This window comes from Danio rerio, chromosome 25 (assembly GCF_052040795.2).
Source record: "Danio rerio strain M-AB ecotype USA chromosome 25, GRCz13ab, whole genome shotgun sequence".
NCBI lineage: Eukaryota > Metazoa > Chordata > Actinopteri > Cypriniformes > Danionidae > Danio > Danio rerio.
In genome coordinates this window covers 31,321,724-31,342,626 of record NC_141045.1, presented here as the reverse complement: position 1 = coordinate 31,342,626, position 20,903 = coordinate 31,321,724, and the positions used below count along the sequence as shown (strand labels likewise).

General features: G+C 37.5%; 1 protein-coding gene across 8 annotated transcripts in view; it reads right to left on the bottom strand.

Moving 5' to 3' along the window:
* LOC110438396 (uncharacterized) overlaps window positions 1-20,903 on the bottom strand; it is a 38,635-nt gene that overhangs the window by 1,464 nt on the left and 16,268 nt on the right. For 3 of the 8 annotated variants that reach the window (XM_087312436.1, XM_087312437.1, XM_087312435.1), the window contains exons 8-21: window positions 20,739-20,864; window positions 20,556-20,660; window positions 17,228-17,416; window positions 13,388-13,617; window positions 13,040-13,307; window positions 12,434-12,535; window positions 12,279-12,352; window positions 10,964-11,048; window positions 10,789-10,867; window positions 4,566-4,645; window positions 4,381-4,482; window positions 4,237-4,277; window positions 499-565; window positions 229-411 (exon numbers count right to left, since the gene is read on the bottom strand). In XM_087312436.1, the coding sequence (XP_087168562.1) occupies window positions 229-411; window positions 499-565; window positions 4,237-4,277; window positions 4,381-4,482; window positions 4,566-4,645; window positions 10,789-10,867; window positions 10,964-11,048; window positions 12,279-12,352; window positions 12,434-12,535; window positions 13,040-13,307; window positions 13,388-13,617; window positions 17,228-17,416; window positions 20,556-20,660; window positions 20,739-20,864 (1,731 nt within the window). Of the gene's footprint in view, window positions 1-228; window positions 412-498; window positions 566-3,840; window positions 4,171-4,236; window positions 4,278-4,347; window positions 4,483-4,565; window positions 4,646-10,788; window positions 10,868-10,963; window positions 11,049-12,278; window positions 12,353-12,433; window positions 12,536-13,039; window positions 13,308-13,387; window positions 13,618-17,227; window positions 17,417-20,555; window positions 20,661-20,738; window positions 20,865-20,903 lie in introns of those variants that run through there. The other 5 variants (XR_015526579.1, XR_015526581.1, XM_087312439.1 and 2 more) reach the window with 4 other exon arrangements.

The window sequence follows — 20,903 nt, the reverse complement described above, 5'->3', positions numbered from 1 at the left end:
AAAAGCATCTTATGTGACCCTCCACCCCAGCATGCTCTTTGATTAACATAAAATGTGAGATCAGGACACTATAATTAGAGTCTATGATGTGATTTGTGAGTTGTTCTGTTAAACTTTACTCAAAGATTAAAATCAATTAATTTTTAGTTGAGCTTGAATTAGAAGAGCACCATAAGCCAATCAAAAATGCTATCAAACTAAGATCGGCAGCGCAGATTCTCACCATACCTGGGCAGTCTTGCTGGAATGCTTGACGCTGATTGGCTGTTTATCCTCCACCCCTCCTGCAGACCTGTCTGATCCTCCGTCTGAGATCTGGGATGGACATGGTTTTGCTGCCCTCTGTTGGGGATCTTGCTCCGGTGTCTGCGTTTCTCTTCCCTGATGGTTCACGTCAACAGCATTCCAGTTCTAAATGTGTCACACAGCTGTTATCAATTTCCGTATCAAAAGACATCCCGATTTATGGCCTAAAAAACGACAAATGTGCTTGTTTACCTTAATATCTGAAGCATTTTGGACCAAATTATCAGCCAAGTAAGGTCTTCTTGGGAACACTGAAGATCTGAATAGAACACATTTCACATACATAAATGTTTTCTGTCAAATGTCAATAAGATTTGATTCATAGCTTCTTTTCCAAGACAGTTTTAACGTCGCCACATGTCAAATGTGAATTATGACATTGGGAAAATTCCAGTATTCCCACCCCCACTCCTCTTCCTGAGCCAGGGTTCACACCATTCACTAATCCGTTGAGGGAGAGTTGGGAGGAAGGTTATTATCATTAACAAAAGCTTAAACTAAAATACAAAAAAAGTAAACAAAATGTTAAATGTAAACTACCTGAATAAAAACAATATCTTGATTTATATCGATTATATCAATTTAGAAACAAAGAGTTTGACTTTTATATATACACACTGGCCAAATTATTAGGTACACCTTATTAGTACTGGGTTGGATCCCTTTTAGTCTTCAGAACTGCCTTAATCATGGCTTCTGCCTTCATGGCATTCAACAAGGTACTGGACATATTTCTCAGATTTTGCTCCTTATTTACATTATAGCATCATGCAGTTAATGCAGATTTGTCGGCTGCACATCCATGATGTGAATCCCTCATTCTACCACATGCTCTATTGGATTGAGATCTGGTGACTGTGGAGGTCATTTGAGTACAGTGAACTCATTGTCATGTTCAAGAAACCAGTCTGAGATGATTTGCGCTTTATGACATGGTGTGTTTTCCTGCTGGAATGCCATCAGAAGATGGGTACACTGTGGTCATGAAGGGATGGACATGGTCAGCAACAATACTCAGGTGGGCTGTGGCGTTGACGCAATGCTCAATTGGTACTAATGGACCCAAAGTGTGCCAAGAAAATATCCCCCAAAACATTACACCACCACCACCAGCCTGAACTGTTGAAACAAGGCAGGATGGATTTATGCTTTCATGTTGTTGATGAAAAATTCTGACCCTACCATCTGAATGTCACAGCAGAAATTGAGACTCATCAGACCAGGCAACGTTTTATTGGTCAGTTTTGGTGAGCTTGTGTGAACTGTAGCTCTTCTGCATACCTCAGTTGTAACAAGTGGTTATTTGAGTTACAGTTGCCTTTATATCAGCTCGTACCAGTCTGGCCATTCTTCTCTTAGCTCTGGCATCAAGAAGGCATTTGCACCCACAGAACAGACTCTCACTGGATATTTTCTCTTTTTCAGACCATTCACTGTAAACCCTAGAGATAGTTGTTCATGAAAATCTCAGTAGATCAGCAGTTTCCGAATTACTCAGACCAGCCTGTCTGTCACCAACAACCATTTTGTACAATCGCATTAGTATTTTACTATGATTTGCTCATCCCTCAATGAGGGGTAGGTTTAGGGGCACACCTCTTTTTAAATAATTGTATTAATAAAATGAAATCATAAATATTTTGTCGGAATTAGCCACTTGTCTGACAGTATAGTGGGCCTACATAGATATGTTTCCTTGTGAATTAGTACACCCTTTTCAGATCTCTCTTAAAATGAACACTTTCCATAGGATTCAATACAAAAAAGTTAATTGTGCATTACATTGACTAGAACCAAAACCAAAACTAAAATTAATTTAATTTAACGTAACCAAAGATGAAAGATTTGTACACCATATTAATATGTCACGAGAAACTATCAAATGGGGGAAATGTGTTATTTAATTGTAATTTGGAATTACATTTAAATTTGAATTTATCTTCTGTTCCTAAAAATCGTATCCTTATTGCTCTGTTCCAAAAGATTTTAGGTGACCACACTGTCATTTTAAAGAGAGCCTATGATGGGTTTTTAAAAATAAGCTTCCATGCAGTGTGTAACAGCACTAAGCAAATGAAAACATCCAGCTGAGGTTTAAATCTAAAAGTGCACTGTGCTTAAAACTATTGATTCTATAATGAAATCGTTGACTCAGAGTCTAATAAATAAATCGAGTTGGAAGCGGATCTTTTGTCTAAATGCATCGACATCAATAGGGTACATCACCAAATGAAGTGCCTGATCCGGTAAAACATGAACGTGCCTTTCCCTTCAGACACTAACGGAGTACGAGGGATCATGAGACTGATCATGACACAAAGATGACGATCACTGACAGATGGAGATTCGGCTGTGGGGAATAAACTGTTAAAGTTCATTTTCACAACACTACAACAGTATAACCAATCTGTTGCTGTTTTTGTTCCAATCATTTTTTGATTTTTTAAACAATAACTTGCACTGCAACGTGGGACTCGTCAGCCGTTTGCTATTAAAGGAAGGAGCAGCAGAGACTGTTAAGTATGGGACTTTGTCAGACTTTGACAGGCAGTTCATATGGGCCAGTTTCTTCTTTCTCCAGATCATAACATGTAAGTGTAATTAAAATAGTTGCCTCTTTATCTGTAGTTTGCAAACTACGTATTTAATCGTGTGTTGCTCCATGTGACTTGTAATTACTTGTCTGTTATAGATCAGTGCTTGTACTGTATATCTCAGACTAAATCTTTATAGGCTATTCAAATATTGCGTCCAAAACCACATTGAAAACACGACGTGTGCTTATTCCTTTACCGATTTAAATGATTTTCTGAACTCGCAATCCTCTGTCATTTTTTTGACCTTGCATACATATCTGTCTGTTGTTGGAGACACCCAATACCAAAATATGACCTTTGAAAATGCATAATAGGGGCTCTTTAATGAGTAAATCTTTTAAATAAACTTTAAATGTACCAATATATTGCCTATATCCATGAGATATATAAAAAAAAAACGATTTATATTGAATATCATGTCATATATAAACCCCTCAGAAATAAATCTGTGTAAATATCTAGAACACAAACATATAATCTAAATTTCCAAACTCCTTAAAACTATCCTTTCCTTTGTGGTTTCAGAAACTTGCAGCTGCATTGATTTGCTTCAGTTTGTCGCATGCAATGATCGATAACAGCAGTTTGATGCACCTTGACTGATCTCACTCAATAACGTGTACAGTCAATGTGTCTGACCATCCATTTAGTGGAACACTTACTTACAGGGTTGCCAGGTTTTTGCAACAAACTAGCCAAATGACCAATAAAACTAACATCAAAACTCAAAATATGCCAACACTTTTTAGCAAACACATTTTACATCATGTTTTTTTCTTTCAAAATAACCTTATTTTAGTAGATTATGGTGTTAGATTATTAAAAATATATTCTATATATTTATATTATATAATATATTATATAAAAATATATAAAAATTATTCAAGCACATTTTTGATTATTGATTTTAAAATAAATTTGGTAGAGTTAAATATTTCACCATTTAAATATAATTGATACAATATGTCAAAACTTGGCGGTTCATTCCACTGTGGCGACCCCAAATTAATAAAGGGACTAAGCCGAAAAGAAAATAAATAAATGTCAAAACTTTAACCTGCAGAATAAAAAACAACCTGCAGCAAATGGTTTAAAGTAGTCCAGCTCTGTGGGAAAACTGTGGATTTGGCGAGCCTCCTTACTGATTTTTCCACAGATTTTCAGTCAGGAACTGGAGAAGTGGGGGAAGGGAGAGTGATGGGGCCTCCGCGTCTGGAATTTCCCCGATGTCTCGTTTTTATATAAGAAGCAGAGAAAATAATCCTGCCTTGGGGGGAAGATAATGAATCAGATTGACTGACAACTGACAGGGTGTTAATGGTGCACTACTGACCTTTCTCCACACTGCTCTCTCTCTCTGAACAGACTTTTCAGCTGTAGTACAGAAAACAGATGTAAACAAGCACAGACAGGAAATTAAAATAGTAAGTAGTATTACACATGCCTGATGAAAGCTGTTTTACTGTGTGTGTAGCACCTGCTCAGTGACCAGCCTCCTTTGTGTATTGGGATCAATTGCAAGGTCTGAAGGGGGCTGGGCAGGTTTCTGTTTTAGGATTTCTCGAAGACATTCTTTACTCTGGTAAAAAAATAAATGTATTTAAAGGTGCTGAATATCAATCAATGATAACAATAATGTGCATTTGCAAACAAAGATAGTACCTGGGAACCTGTAAGATCGCACAGTTTTTGTAAGGCCTGGTCTCTTTCTTGTTCACGCCTTTCTGCTCGCCTCCTGCTTTCTAGGACCATGACATAAAAACAAGCTAAGCTGCAGAAATATACTCATGAATGCTTAGCTAGCTGCGACATGGTGGCTTAGTGGTTAGCAAAATCGCCTCACAGTAAGAAGGTCACTGGTTCGAGTCCCTGCTGGGTCAGTTGGCATTATTGTGTTAATTTTGCATGTCCTCACCGTGTTTGCGTGGGTTTCCTCTGGGTGCTCCGGTTTTCCCCGCAGTCTAAAGACATGCGCTATAGGTGAGTTGAATAAGCTAAAATTGGTCAGTGTATATGTGAATGAGTGTGTATGAGTGTTTCCCTGTACTAGGTTGCAGCTGGAAGGGCATCCGCTGTGTAAAACATAAGCTGGATAAGTTGGTGGATCCACTGATGAATAAAAGTAAGCCGAAGGAAAATGAATGAATGAATGCTTAGCTAGCACATTCAAAGCACATTCTGGCACTGGGTTGTTTTGGTGGGAACACACCTCCAGTACTGAAGGGGGTGATAGAGCTACCAAAAGTAGCTGGGATTTTAAAGTTGCCATGAAAGGGAAGTTAAGATTGTCTTTTTTTTTCAATATGGTGATTCGTGACATACATTTGATTAAAACGGTCCAAAATTAAGAAAACAACTAAAGAGTGGTACCTGTTTTTGTCCTTGATTGGATGATTCGATCTTTGGAAGATAGGCGCTGCTAACAAAATGAAGGAAAACTGACGAATGAACAAAAGCAGGGCAGAAATGAGACATGCCTACAGAAAGGCATTACATGTGACCAGACGTAAAGAAAAGTAATTTTAAGGACGCAAGGAAGGTTATGGTATTTGATAAAAAAATTTTTTTGAGGGGCGAGGCAGTGGCACAGTAAGTAGTTCTGTCGCCTCACAGCAAAAAGGTCGCTGGGTCGCTGGTTCGAACCTCGGCTTAGTTGGTGTTTCTGTGTGGAGTTTGCATGTTCTCCCTGCCTTCGCGTGGGTTTCCTCCGGGTGCTCTGGTACCCAAAGACATGTGGTACAGGTGAATTGGGTAGGCTAAATTGTCCCTAGTGTATGAGTGTGTGTGTGGATGTTTCCCAGAGATGGGTTGCGGCTGGAAGGGCATTCGCTGCGTAAAAACTTGCTGGATAAGTTGGTGGTTAATTCCGCTGTGGTGACCCCGGATTAATAAAGAGACTAAGCCGACATGAAAATGAATGAATGAATGAATGAATGAAAAATTTGAGGGTAAATGAACTTTTTGCAAAAGAACAACGTGCACAGATATATCAACGCAATCTCACGGCAATTCATAACTTTTTGATTTAGTGGTTAATAAGTATGAATTCGTACAATCTAATTTAGTACGTCATTTAGTACAATTTTGTATGATTTTCTCGTCACCTAATGATGGTTGGGGTTAGGGGTGGTGTTAGGTGGCACGCCTCCTTTTTAAAATCTTACATTTTCATACGACTGAACAAATTAGCTACTTAACTGACATAAACTGATAATAAAATACTTGCGTTTCTTAGTAAGATCAAGCTGGATATATCGTTTATAAACACTACGATACTTTTAAAAGTAGAGTTTGATTTCATTCCAACTTTCAATCTTTTTATCTGACTATGTCTCGATACCATGTAGTATACTCAGTACTATACCAATTTTATAATTTTCCTAAAATGTACATGAATGACTTTATAATTTTGGCACAACTCTGAAGTGTGCATAGTTTTATGCTGCATTTTATCATTTCAAAATATGTGGCATTCTAATCAGAGCTGTTTATATCATTGGAATTATAAGGTTCCATAGGAGATTTCACCTTTGGAGAAACATTTTTCAGAATTCCTAGAACTATTGAGGGGCCCGGACTTAATTTGCTCCTTCTTCAGAGTATTGTCTGAGGACTTTGACCCATGTCAAAAGTGATATCATACCTGGAAGTTATAAGAACTTAAAGGAATTAGAACCACATAATCTGATTCTCCAAGAATGCCTAGAACCACATGACACAACATCAGAAATGCTGTTTTGGTCATTAAAAATCCTGTAGTCAATGTCTGTCATCAAAGTAGTTTGGGATTATTACCTTATGTTTTTATTACATGGCTATGTTATGATTGCATCCATTGCATTTAGTCTTCATTCATTCATTTTCTTTTTGGCTTAGTCCCTTTATTAATCAAGGGTCGCCACAGTGGAATGAACCGCCAACTTATCCAGCTCAGCGGACGTCCTTCCAGCCGCAACCCATCACTGGGAAACATCCATACACGCTCATTCACACACACTCATACACTACGGTCAATTTTAGCATACCCAATTCACCTGCACCCGAAGGAAACCCACGCGTACATGGGGAGAACATGCAAACTCCACACAGAAATGCCAACTGACTCCGCAGAGGCTCGAACCAGCAAACAAAACAAAATATAACAAAAATCATCATATCTATAAGCGATGTCACTGCATGAGCCCAGGACTGCTTTGGCAAACCTTTGTTAAGTACCACAATCATTCATTCATTTTCTTGTCGGCTTAGTCCCTTTATTAATCCAGGGCTGCCACTGCTGAATTAACCACCAACTTATCCAGCAAGTTTTTTTGCAGCGGATGCCCTTCCAGCCGCAACCCTTCTCTGGGAAACATCCACACACACACATACACTAATACACTACGGACAATTTAGCCTACCTCTTTGTACTGTGGGGGAAACCGGAACACCTGGAGGAAACTCAGGGGAACGCAGAGAGAACATGCAAACTCCACACAGAAACGCCAACTGAGCCGAGGCTCGAACTAGTGACATTTCTTGATGTGAGGCGACAGCACTACCTACTGCGCCACTGCTTCGCCCAAGTACCACAATATGTTGTAAAATCCTCAAATGCCAGTCAAAACTGCATTGTGTCTAAATTAAGCTCTATGTTAACAGTGTTCAGAAGCACCGTTGACCTCTGTAGGCTCAGAGGTGTCTGGCATGGACCAACACACAGTGGAAAAGTGTACTGTGGTCAGATGAATCAGCATTTCAGGAATTTTTGGAGAGAAATGGACACCTTGTGCTCTAAAAGAAAAGGATCGTCCAGACTGTTTCCAGCAACAAGTCTAAAAGCCAGGTTCTGTCATGGAATGGGGTTGTGTCAGTGCCCTCGGCAAAGGTAACTTGCACGTCTGTGATGGCACCATTAATGCTGAAAAGTACATAGGGATTTTGGAGCACAATATGCTGGCTTCTCTTCCAGGGACACCCATGCATATTTCATCAAGGCAATGCAAAACCACATTCCTCACACATTGCAAAGTCCTGGCCTGGCCTGTCTGCAGTCCCAACCTGTCTCCAATAGAGAATGTGTGGTGCATTTTGAAATTCAAAATGTGACATGAAGACCCCTTACTATGCCGACCTTAATGATTGTTCGCAGGAAGAATGAGACAAAATTACACCTGAAAGACTTCATCAATTGGTGCCTTCAGTCTCTAAACATATTTTAGGTGTTATGAAAAGGAATGGCAACTAGTGATGGGTCGTTCATGAACAATTCAATCATTTTGAACGAATCTTCAATATGACTCGGGAACTACGAGTCCTCTCAGGGAGTGATTCGTTCATTTGCGGGTGCGCAAATTTGTGCAGGTAGTATCGTTAATTACAAGTATTCATCACATTGGCAGAAGCCAATCATACGCGTTTAGAGCCGGAAAAAGCATTGATCCGCTCACCTCTCGAGTCCTCTATCGGGTCTGAGTCACTCGTTCAACACGAGCCAATCATAGGCGTTTAGAGCCGGAAAAAGAATTGAACCATTCATCTCTCGAGTCCTCGGATTTGAGTCATTCTGTCATGTGATGAACGAACGGTCATGGCTCCTATCGGCTTAGACTGTGCATTGATTAAGATTATATGTGACTGTCATTGTAACGTGAATGAACCCCTGACATTTGAAGACATGAAGAGGTGAGTTGAGCAAAGAGAGAACAATACCTTCATAGACAAAACAGCAGGTCAACATTGAATTATTATTTTCTCCTTCTTATATTCTATTTATGACTTATTTGTCGTGCAATCAACCTTTTGGACTAGTTGTAGATGTGTTTGGAAGCAATTCGTAACATTTTAATAATATTTTGGCAAAATGAACCAAATGAACGAAATGACTCGAAAAAAGATTTGTTCATCTTGATAAACAAGACTCAAAGATCAGAGTCAGTAAAATGATCCGAACTTCCCATCACTAATGGCAACATTATAAAATGGTAAATGCTTTACTGTTCCAAATTTATTTGAAATTTGTTGCAAGAACCAAAATTGGAATGTTTATTTTACAATAAAAACAATAAAAATCAAGAGGAGTGAATTAAATAATGTTTGTTCTATTGTCTGCAATGAAATACAAGTCAAAGTAAATTTAGAAATCACTTTTTTATTTGCGTTTTCCATACTGTCCTAACCTTTTCTGGTTTGAGGTAATATGGGCTGCAATCAAAAGCTGAGGCAGCTGACTTGTTACCCCATCAGGCGATATGGAGACAGTATTTTCGCATGAAGTCACCTTGCAAAACTGATTTCAGGGAGACCTCTGAGACAACAAAGATTTAATCATGTACAACTAAATAATAAAAGCTTTGGTTATGATTAAGGGAATATGTGCTTGCTGCAATTCTAACATCTGTCTTCTAAATGTCAACAAAAATGATAAATATTGATCATAGATGTATATGTACACAAAACGAAACCCAAGCAACACTTCAAGATATCATGGTTATGTTTTAGTTAAACTGACAGAAATGGACAAAAGCACAGAAGGACAGAATACGCTTCCTTTGAAATTCGAGCAGAAGAGGGTAGCTATGAGACAGGAAGTAAAGCATAATTTGGATGTGACTTTGCTTGAAGTTTCTCTGTGTTGAAAATCTGCCTCCATGGGCAGAATTTAAATACAGCTATAAAGTACATAGTGCAAATGCCTATTTGTCCAAGGAGGTCTGGATGCAGACCAGGTGCAGCTGCAAGTAATGCTTTTAATGCATACACCTAACCCCAACCCTAACCCTACCCCTCACAGTGATGTCACTCGCTCGATGGAGTGCACTGAGTCTGAGATTGCATGTCTAAGACTGCGTTTCCCAGCTTGCATATGCAAGTCTTCATCCACATACTAATGACTTATGTTGTATTTTGAATTCTGATAAATATCTGAACTCAACAACTGAGCTTGTTTAACCTTCCTGTTGTGTTCGGTTCAAATCTGACCGATTTCCAACTGAAAACACTGATAAATATTGTGTTTTACATCTGATTGCCATGAGACTCTAATATATCCTCCACATTATGCACTTAAACATATAGAAGTGATGATCACCTCTTTCATTGAATTTTGAGTGTTTTAATCAACTTTGTTACACCTGTGGTGTTTCCGGTCAAAAGTGACCACCATAGGAAATAAATGAGTATCCAGCCCATATTCACTCCTCAGACTGTTCAAATTTATACCAATCTCTAGGTCTAGCAGCACTTTTAGCTTAGCTTAGCATAAATGTTTTCATTGGATTAGACCATTAGCATCTCACTCAAAAATGGCCAGAGTATAACTAGCGCTAGTGCTGTGTCCTTAATCACCGTCTACACACTTATTCACTATTCCCTACATTAGTACACTAATATAGTGCAATTGAAGGACTAAATGAAAGTTTGAGCACTCAATACACAGGAATGTATACCGTTTGTTGGTGCTTTGCTGGTTGAAAAATCATTCAAATGGGTTTAAATTTCAATCTCTTTGGTCAGACGCTGTGATAGTTATTTTAGCAAGCTGTTTATTGGTAACAAAGCAAAGTATTTTGATTTCTGTCATCTATTGTTCATTTTGTAATGCATTTTCAGTGCCTATTTGTATTTTCACTGCAGTTATTTTATGTCTAATTCTATAAATTCATGTTAAACACCACTTTAAGACATTGTTCACAGTTAAATGATGTTGATTAAAAATTTGGTGGTGAAAAATGTTTTTCGTGCTAATTTAAAAGCAGTAAAAACTGAGCGGTCAATTTTGACCGGCAACACTAAAGTAAGGGGTGTGATGGGAACATGACAGGAGGATTAAGTAGAATCTTTTGTGTTCATGTAACTGTAAGGAAAACAAAAACAGGCTTTACTTAGTCATAGCATGAGAGCATACCTTCCAACAGGGCCGACAGTGACTCAGGACTAGATTCCTTGACCACTTCCTGTCCTGAATGTCTTTTATGTCCTAAAATCTGCCCGAGGTAAAGAGTCAGAGCTGAACACTGAACCCACATCATAAGAGTCTGATCTGCCATGAGAAACTTTTAACGTCATGGACATTGTTGTACCTCTTGCTCCAGGGCTGATATCTTGATCTGAGCCTCTGTTTTCTCTGTTATCCTCTGTGTCTCCAGGTTCTTCAGATCTTGATCTCTGTGGTAGCAATGCAAAAAACAGTGAACAATTATCTGTTTTACTGTCACTACCTGACAAAAGTTTTGTCGTTGATTAAAGTTGTAAGAGATAACAAATAATATCTTGACTTCTAGATGATCATTTGGAAAAGTGTCTGCAGGTAGATTTTTTCCAATGAATCATCATCTGTTGAACTGTATTCCAATCATCACAAATACTACAGAAAACCTATTAAATCCACGATTCTCACGGAAATCAGTCAAGTTTGGTGAAGAAAAAAATCATGATTTTAGGGTATATTCAGTATGGGGGAGTGGATGGCAATATCAACAGCCTTAGGTATCAAGACAACTGTTGGCCCATAACATTACAAACCACAGATGAGGGCAAATTCTTCAGCAGGATAGCACTCCATCTCTTACTTCAGCCTACATATCAAATTTCCTGGAGAAGGAGTGGTTCTTCACTATTCCATGTTTTTGCTATTTGTAGATAATGACTCACTGTGGTTTGCCAGCCTGATCTCATGAGGAAACGCAAGAAATGTATGTTTTGTCAGTTTAATAGCGAATTCATATGAATTTGTATGTGTTTAGTCATACAAAAAGGTACAATTTTAAAAAGGAGACATGGAACCCAACCCCACCCCTAAACCCAACCATCATTGGGGGATAAGCAAAACATACTAAATTGTACGAATTGGACTGTACAAATTAGCCACTAAATCAAAACGTTACAAATTGCTGTGAGATTGTGTTGGGTTTGCTGCAGTTCCAAAGCTTTAGAAATGAGTTTATAACCTTTTTCAGACTGGTAGACCTCAGTTATTTTCTTTCTCGTTTGTTTTGGAACTTCTTTATATCTCAGCCTGATGTCTAGCTTTTGAGGATTTTTTGGTCTATTTCATTTTGTCAGACAATTCCTTTTTAAGTGAAGCGATTTCTTGATTGCGAACAGGTGTGGCAGTAATCAGGCCTGGATGTGGCCAGAGAAACTAAACTCATATGTGATGAACCAGAGTTAAGTTTTGTTTTAAGAGTAGGGTAAACACTTATATTATCTTTGACTGATATTTATTAAGATATTATGAATACAGATAGATAGATAGATAGATAGATAGATAGATAGATAGATAGATAGATAGATAGATAGATAGATAGATAGATAGATAGTTTATTCTTTAATATCCTATATATTTATAGCTTATTTTATTATAACAATGATTGATTATCAGTAAGCTGTACATACTTTTCCATCAATTCCTTTTCCTTCTTTGAGAGCAGCTTCTCCAGCTTCTGGACTTTATCACTCTGTTGTGACTCCTGAAAAACATGGGGGAAAAAATCTGATGTCCGTCCTTCTTCAGGATTTCACAGATCTCAGGTCAGGTTTGCTGGCCTCACCTGATTGAGAACAGACTGCAGCTCAACATCTCTGACCTTCAGCATGTCTCTCAACCTAAGTAGCTCCTCCTCCAGCTCTCCATTCAGGTCTTCACAAGACACCTATGAAGAAAGTTTGAGCATTAACAGTATTTACATTGTTACAAACTGACATTATGAAAGAACCACCTTTAAATGCATTATAAATTTATAAACACACACATATATACATCAGCCTCTTGCTGTAAGACAGTTTTATTTTTCTTACTTTGGATGTCAGTGGCTAATGGCTTCCAAAATATTAAAAATTAAACTTGATCTGAAACTACCTGAGATTGTGGCTAAATACGGTTCCACAGATGATCAATACCAACTTCTACATCACAGTTTAGCTCCGCCTACCATTTCATGTATTCAACAGGTAAACAAAAATAAAGGCAACAAGCCAAACGATAAGGATGACTCTAAGTAATGGAATACAATCTTTTGTATTGCCTTCCGTCTGATCCCAACATTAGGAAAGAGTGGGAAATCTTTACTTTTAATAAAATTCCAGACCTTGCTAGTGGTCCTTTGTAAAACACAGTAAGACCACACACTTCCCAAATGATTAAATCAAAAACATACTCCGTCTTTCTCTTGCTGTTGACTTTTGAGCACATCTAGTTCTTCCTGAGTTGAGCATAACGTCATCGCCACATCCAGCCATCTCTCGTTCCAGTGAGCTGCCACTTTCTTTAACTCCTCCTTCTCCCGCTCAAACTCCGCCCTCATATGATGCTCTTCCTCTTTTTTGTGTTGCTGCCCCGCCTCCAGGCTTTCTATTTTTTGTTCCAGTTCTTTACATTTGAATTGCAGACGCTGATTTTCTTGCTCCAGATTGTCCCGCTGTTTCCTTTATTTGAGACGGGAATAACCCAGATTAGAAATAGAATTAAACAATCTATATATTATGTAATATTTGTTTATTCATACTTGAGTTGGCAGCATCTCTCTCCCAGCTGCTTAATTTTTCCATGAAGACCATCATCAAATGTTTTCCTTAGCTCCTCCTTCTCTCCAATCAGCTGCAAGCGTTCAGTCTCCAGCGCTGTAATCTGATTGGTTTGGATTAGTTTCTCCGCCTCCAGCTCGTGTAACTGGTTAAGGGTCACCTGTAGTCTCTCTGTGGCCTTGGTTAGGTCAGATGAAAGCTTTGCTTTCAACTGAAGACCCAAAATATTTAAAAATACATGTACTTTAGAGGCAAGGCAAGTTTATTTATATAGCACATTTCATACACAGTGGCGATTCAAAGTGCTTTACATAAACAGGAATAAAAGAGACAAGTATAAGAAAATAAAAACAAATAGTAAATAGGATTACGATTGAAATGTGTTAAAAACAGGTTATTAAAGAATGAATAAAGAAAAGAAAGACAGAGGAGCACAGAGCTCAATCAGTGCACTGAAGGCACAGCTTCGAGGCACAGTTAGACAGATGTGTTTTCAGTCTTGATTTGAATGTGCCTAATGTTGGAGCACATCTGATCTTTTTTGGAAGCTGAACACATTATTGTTTTTAGAACATACTTGCACAGTGCAAGATTTTTTTAAAGGTTTTCAAAAGCTTTGTTCTAAAACGTACTATATATAGTGGGGATCGAAAGTTTGGGCACCCCAGGTAAAATTTTGTATTAATGTGCATAAAGAAGCCAAGGAAAGATGGAAAAATCTCCAGAAGGCATCAAATTACAGATTATACATTCTATTAATATGTCAAAAAAGTTAGATTTTATTTCCATCATTTACACTTTCAAAATAACAGAAAACAAAAAAATGGCGTCTGCAAAAGTTTGGGCACCCTGCAAAATTAATATCTTGTACTGCCCCCTTTGGCAAATATAACAGCTTGTAAACACTTTTTGTAGCCAGCCAAGAGTCTTTCAATTCTTGTTTAAGGTATCTTTGCCCATTCTTTCTCACAAAAGTCTTCTAGTTCTTTGAGATTTCTGGGCTGTCTGCGATGCACTGCTCTTTTAAGGTCTATCCATAGATTTTCAATAATGTTGAGGTCAGGAGATTGTGAAGGCCATGGCAAAACCATCAGTTTACACCTCTTGATGTAATCCATTGTGGATTTTGAGGTGTGTTTAGGATCATTATCCATTTGTAGGAGCCATCCTCTCTTTAGCTTTTTCACAGATGGCATCAAGTTACCATCCAAAATTTGCTGAAACTTTATTGAATCCATTTTTCCTTCTACTCGTGAAATGTTCCCTGTGCCACTGGCTGCAATACAAGCCCAAAGCATGACTGAACCACCTCCATGCTTAACAGTTGGACAAAAGTTCTTTTCATAAATTCTGTGCCCTTTTTTCTCCAAACGTACCTTTGCTCATTTCGGCCAAAAAGTTCTATTTTAACCTCATCGGTCCACAGAACTTGTTTTCAAAATGTATCAAGCTTGTCTATATGTTCATTTGCAAAGTTCAAACGCTGTTTTTTGTGATGAGGACGTAGAAGAGGTTTTCTTCTGATGACTCTTTTATGAAGACCATATTTGTACAAGTATCTCTTTATAGTGGAATAGTGTACCACAGTTCTAGTGTATGCCAGATCTTTCTGGAGGGATCGTGCCGTCAAACGTGGGTTTTGACTTGCTTTTCTCAGAATCCTGCGAGCTGTTCTGTCTGATATTTTTCTTGGTCTTCCAGATCTTGCTTTAACTTCAACTGTTCCTGATGACTGCCATTTCTTAATTACATTCCGTACAGGTGATATTGGCATCTGAATACGCTTTGCTATCTTCTTATAGCCTTCTCCCTTCTTTGTGAGCATCAACTATTTTCAGTTTCAGTTTTCAAGACAACTGCTTAGAAGAACCCATGATGCTGATTGTTGGCCCAAGGTCAGATGAGTTTGATGAGTTTGGGCATTTAAAACCTTTGAGATTGACATCACCTGGTCTTTCCAGATGATAATTGAGAACAATCCATAACACTGTCAGGTCTCAGCTTTCCAAAGGGCGCAGTGCAGCATATAAACTCTGCAGGGTACCCAAACTTTTGCAGACACCATTTTTTTTCTGTTATTTTGAAAGTGTAAATGATGGAAATAAAATCTAACTTTTTTGACATATTATAGGAATGTCTAATCTATAATTTGATGCTTTTTGGAGATTTTTCCATCTTTCCTTAGCTTCTTTACGCACATTAATACAAATTTTTATCTGGGGTGCCCAAACTTTCGATCCCCACTGTATATATATATATATATATATATATATATATATATATATATATATATATATATATATATATATATATATATATATATATACACACACACACACACACACACACACACATATATATATATATATATATATATATATATATATATATATATATATATATACACACATATACACACACACACACACAACTTGCGAAAGTTTTACGGCAACAACATTAAATCTATTGTTTTACTGATGGTATAATAGACATGTTACCCTTTACCACAAAACCAGTCATAAGTGTACCATTTTGTTTTTTTAAGATTTATACAGTGTGAATAAATGATCTTACAGTTGATGTATGGTTTGTTAGGATTGGAGCTAGTTTATGTTAGTTTTAATTATTTGTTAAAGATATGTGAAAGACAACATTTGATGTTCAATGTTCAAAGAGGCTGTACAGTGCATTCGGAAAGTATTCTTAGCATTTTACTGTTCCCACATTTTTTTATGTTACAGCCTTATTTCAAAATGGATTAAATTCATTCATTAATGTTGTAACAGTTTTAATCTATTGCGCTATTCCTTCTGAAAAGGAATTCAATGGTAATAGTTTTTATTTTCGGCATGATAAAGATACGTTAATTGCAGTGAAATCCTATTTGGAGAAAGAAAACAGCTGATAAATCATGAGATGGCCTTCACAGAGTCCTGACCTGAATATTATAGAAGCTGTATGAGATCACCTGGACAGAAAATAAAGATATGACACTCTAAATCTAAATAAGAACTCTGGAAATTTTGCTAAAATAAGCCTGATATCATTACACATTATTTCAGAAAATGTCCGGACAATTCGAATAAACAGTTAAGCCACAGTATACACAGACTATTGCTTGAAGAGGAAATTTTGTTTTTTTACATACATATTTCCTATATTTTAGTTTCTTTTCTTTTTTTTTTTTTTTTGTTTAAAGAGAATGATTGATTATATATTGTGCAAAAGTCTTTACTGGTATAGCACTTGGAACTTTTGCACAGCACTGTATATCTACCAGTTTGCTCAAAAAAACAGTGAAAACTGATAAATTGTAAAATATTATGCCATTTTAAATACCTGTTTTCTTATTAAATGTAGTTTCAAAATTTATTTATTCCTGTAATTCAAAGCTTGCTTCATAGTTTAATGGAAACTGTGATACAAAAAAAAATTTTTTTTTTAGAATTCTTTGATAAAAAAAAGGTTTTATTTTTTATTTCGCTTTTATTTGAAATCTTTTTTTAACATAATAATAATAATAATAATAATAATAATAATAAAAATTTAAAAGTCTTGAGCAGATCATGATACAAGAAAGAATGTTTGAAAGATTTTGTGGCACTGAAAACTAATCATGCTGAAAATTCAGCTTCAAACCACAAAAATGCACTACAATTGAAACTACATTTAACTAAATAAAAGTCACAGTACAGTAAAACAGTTTTCATTGTTTCCAGTTTTTAATCAAATAATTGGAGACTTTCCAAACGTTTGGCTAGTAGTATATATCTGGTATATCTGGTAAAGGGTATAAATAGGTATAAAGGGTGACCTCTGACCTCTTTAACTGAAAGCAGCTCCTCTTTCATCTGCATTGTGTCCATCTTCTGTTTGCTGCTTTGGCTCTTAGCTTGTGAAAGCTCAGAATGAAGATCAGATATCTGTTCACTGAAGCCCTGTTTGCTCCTCTGCTCTCTCTGCAACTGCAGACCCAAACTCTGGACCTTCTGACACAGCTCTGCTTTCTCCTTTACAGACAATAAAGCATCATCATTAATAATACATCAAACACTTATCTTTTTTAGTGGTTTTTAATTCATGGGTTTTAACCCAGAAATGACAGGAAAAATAAGACACATATATAAAAAGATAAAAAAATAAATCTATAAAATAAACATGAACACACTTTTTCCTATTTTTTTTATTTTTATAAAATGGTTCGGTGACACTTCATTTTGATGGTCCATTTGAGTATTAGTAGAATGTCTACCTAAGGTTCAAATATATCTGTTAACATTTAAACTAGGCGTGTCAAATTCAGTTCCTGGAGGGCTGCAGCCCTGGACAGTTTAGTTTCAACCCTGCTCCGACACACTTGCCTGTAGGTTTCAAACAAGCCTGAGGGACTCAATTAGTTTGATCAGGTGTGTTTAATTAGGGTTGGAACTAAACTGTGCAGAATTTGACACATTGCTTGGATTAACCCATGTGATTTAAAGAAAATCTTTTGACAAATATTTGAAGCATCATAGCTTCAGATGAACAGAATGTCAAGGAAAGGGCAGAAGTCATTTGTTCAGCTTAAATTTTTTGAATCCAAGTTTAATAAAATTAAATGTGTAGGTAAGAGATGTCACTCAATTCCTAAAGGGCCGCAGCTCTGCACAGTTTAGTTCCAACCCTAATTAAAACACATGATCAAACTTATTGAGTCCATCAGGTGTGTTTAATTAGGGTTGGAGCTTAATGCTGCAGTCACAATGGGCTTTCTCCCATAGACTTCATTTCATATGCACGTGAATGCGTCCGACCGGAAACGCAGGGTCATGCGTTAAGTTTCACAGATCGCTGCGGTGCAAAGTTCAAGCTTGGTGAACCCTGACTTGCGGAATCGCATCACCCTCAATCGAGGATCAACACATGACCTCTCTACAGAAATTCGCTCGCTTTTAAAAATGTCTAATAAGCTTGTTTAAGCCCGCCCTTTTTAGTAGCGCCGCACGACAGAATTTCGCACGCTTAGACTTTAATGTGACCGCAGCTTTAGTGTGTTGAAGCAGGGTTGAAACTAAACTGTGCAGGGCTGCGGCCCTCCAGGGATTGAGTTTGACACCCCTGGTGTAAGTAATTTCAGCTTGCATAATTAAAATGACTTGAAATGTCAAGTTAATATATGTATTATTCAAAAAATAAAGTTAAAACTTGATTATTCATTCATTCATTTTCTTTTTTGGCTCAGTCCCTTTATTAATCTGGGGTTGCACAGCGGAATGAACCACCAACTTATCTGGTATATATTATACACAGTGGATGCCTTACCAGCTGCAACCAATCACTGAAAAACGCCCATATAGAAATGCCAACTGACCCAGCCGAGGCTTGAACCAGCCACCTTCTTGCTGTAAGGCGAACGTGCTACCCACTGCGCCACCATGCAACCCTAAAACTTGATCAACTTAAAGTAAAAAAACACATGTTGCTGTGACTTTGTGATCACAAGCAATAATATATAATTTTTTTGCGCGTATATAGCTAAAAAAATGTATTAGTATTCTGAAAATGAATAAATGTCTTAAATATTTTTAACAGTGTGATGAAAAACTAGATTTACCATAATTTCCAAAAGATTCTCTTTAAAATAATTGCTGGATTCCCATCACCCTGTGTTAATGTGAATTTTAAAGTATTGTATCAGAAACGAGTGATGAAAATGACAATTTTTAAATAAAAATCCAGTAATTTGCAATAAAAATTCTTGATTGAGGTGATTTTAGACTTGTGCGAATAGAAATTAATATGAAAAGAGAGAGATGGAGACAAATGTCCTGAATAAACTCAGATGTAGAAAATATTAAAGGTTCAGGACACCCTGCAGAACTTTTTTTATATAAACAGATGTGTGTGTGTGTTGAGCATCAGTTAAGACAAAATGATTTTTGGGGCGGGATCAAAATCGGCAACGTATCGCAGTACTGCAAGTGCAATGATGACGCGTCGGTTTCTCATTATTATTCATAGCGGAGTTTTCTCATCCTATGAGAAGAGCCTGCTGCTTGATTATTCATGAGAGCACGTGCTTTCCGAAGGCAAGGCAGACCTGCCAGTTTCAAGCAAGCTGTGAGACACAGACCCACGGCACGCAGTAGCCGTTCATGAAGGCTCGTATGTGTTTGTTTCCATGATCCACGGGGTTTGTTGCATGTTTGTTCCCCGCAATCTTGTCAGGGCCGATCATACAGCAAAGCTGTGTGTGTGCTGCAAGCATTTTTGTTGGGAGAGCAGTACGAGAATTAAAGAACGGCGGACGTTGACTTTTATCAGGAGTTCGTTCACATTCAGACACATCGCCGTGCTGCTGTGTTTGCCTAAATTCCTCTATATTACCAGCAGGGCTATTGGTTAAAATAGGCAGGTCAGGAGACCTGCTGCACTGAGTCTGCATTCAGATCTATAATTTAGACCCGGGGATCGAGGGAGAATCCTCATTTATAGTGTTTACATGAACACACTTATCTTTATAATGATATAAATTGTGATTATGTGTATATAAAATTACGAATAACAAAATGTAGCAGGGCATTAAATTACTGTTTATTTCTTTGCATTTTAACTTTGTGAACTATAAACTCATGCCTCTCCTCACGGTTTGTCTCATTTTGTGAGCTAACTGTCAACAACAGTTGTTCGCTCCCCTTCTCCCCTGCTGGCCACGCCCACTCCTACCCTATGCTCACGGAGCTCCACGCCCATTAATCATGCATCTTTTGAAAAAATTCTGAAGTAGACTTTAACCGAAAGTGGGGGGTGTCATGGCCCTTTAAGCCCATGTGACTCCATTATGGTTATCAATACTACAGTGAGTGGCTCTATCAGCTTAATGCAAATCCATTTTCTCCAGTTTATTTGTGAAATTTTGAAAAGATATGCTTCATGCTAGCTATAAAAGCCTCACTACTGGTGTTTCCATGAAGATCTTGGAATATTATCATCCAAAAAAATAATTTTTAGTGAAAAAGGGATCTTTTAAATTATTAAAAATGTTCTTCATTTTTCATGGGAGCCAGGTTCTTCTATGAACAACTTCATCATGATGATGAACAACCTGTTTTGGTCTCCCTGGCACTTTTATTTTTAATAGTGTAAAGAAATTAAATGTATCCAGCAGACCTGGAGAAGACGGTCTTTGTCCATTAAAGCTCCAGACAGTTTGACCTTCACGTCATTCAGATTGTCTTCTAGTCTCCGCATCTTAGCAGAAAACAGGTCTTTTTCCTGAGGATGTGGTAGATAATGGTTGATTTGGAGGTGTTGAATGTCATAATGAAAACTTTGAGAGTTTTGTGTTCATACCAGCTCCATTTGTCCCAGCCGGCTGCGAGACTCACTGAGCTGCTCTTCTAGCTCTGCTTGATTTTGGATGGAGCTGCTCAGCCTTTGCTCCATCTCTCCTGCTTTGTTTACAGCCTCTTCTTTAAGCTGTGTGAATTATCGCACACATTTTAAACTTAATAGAGT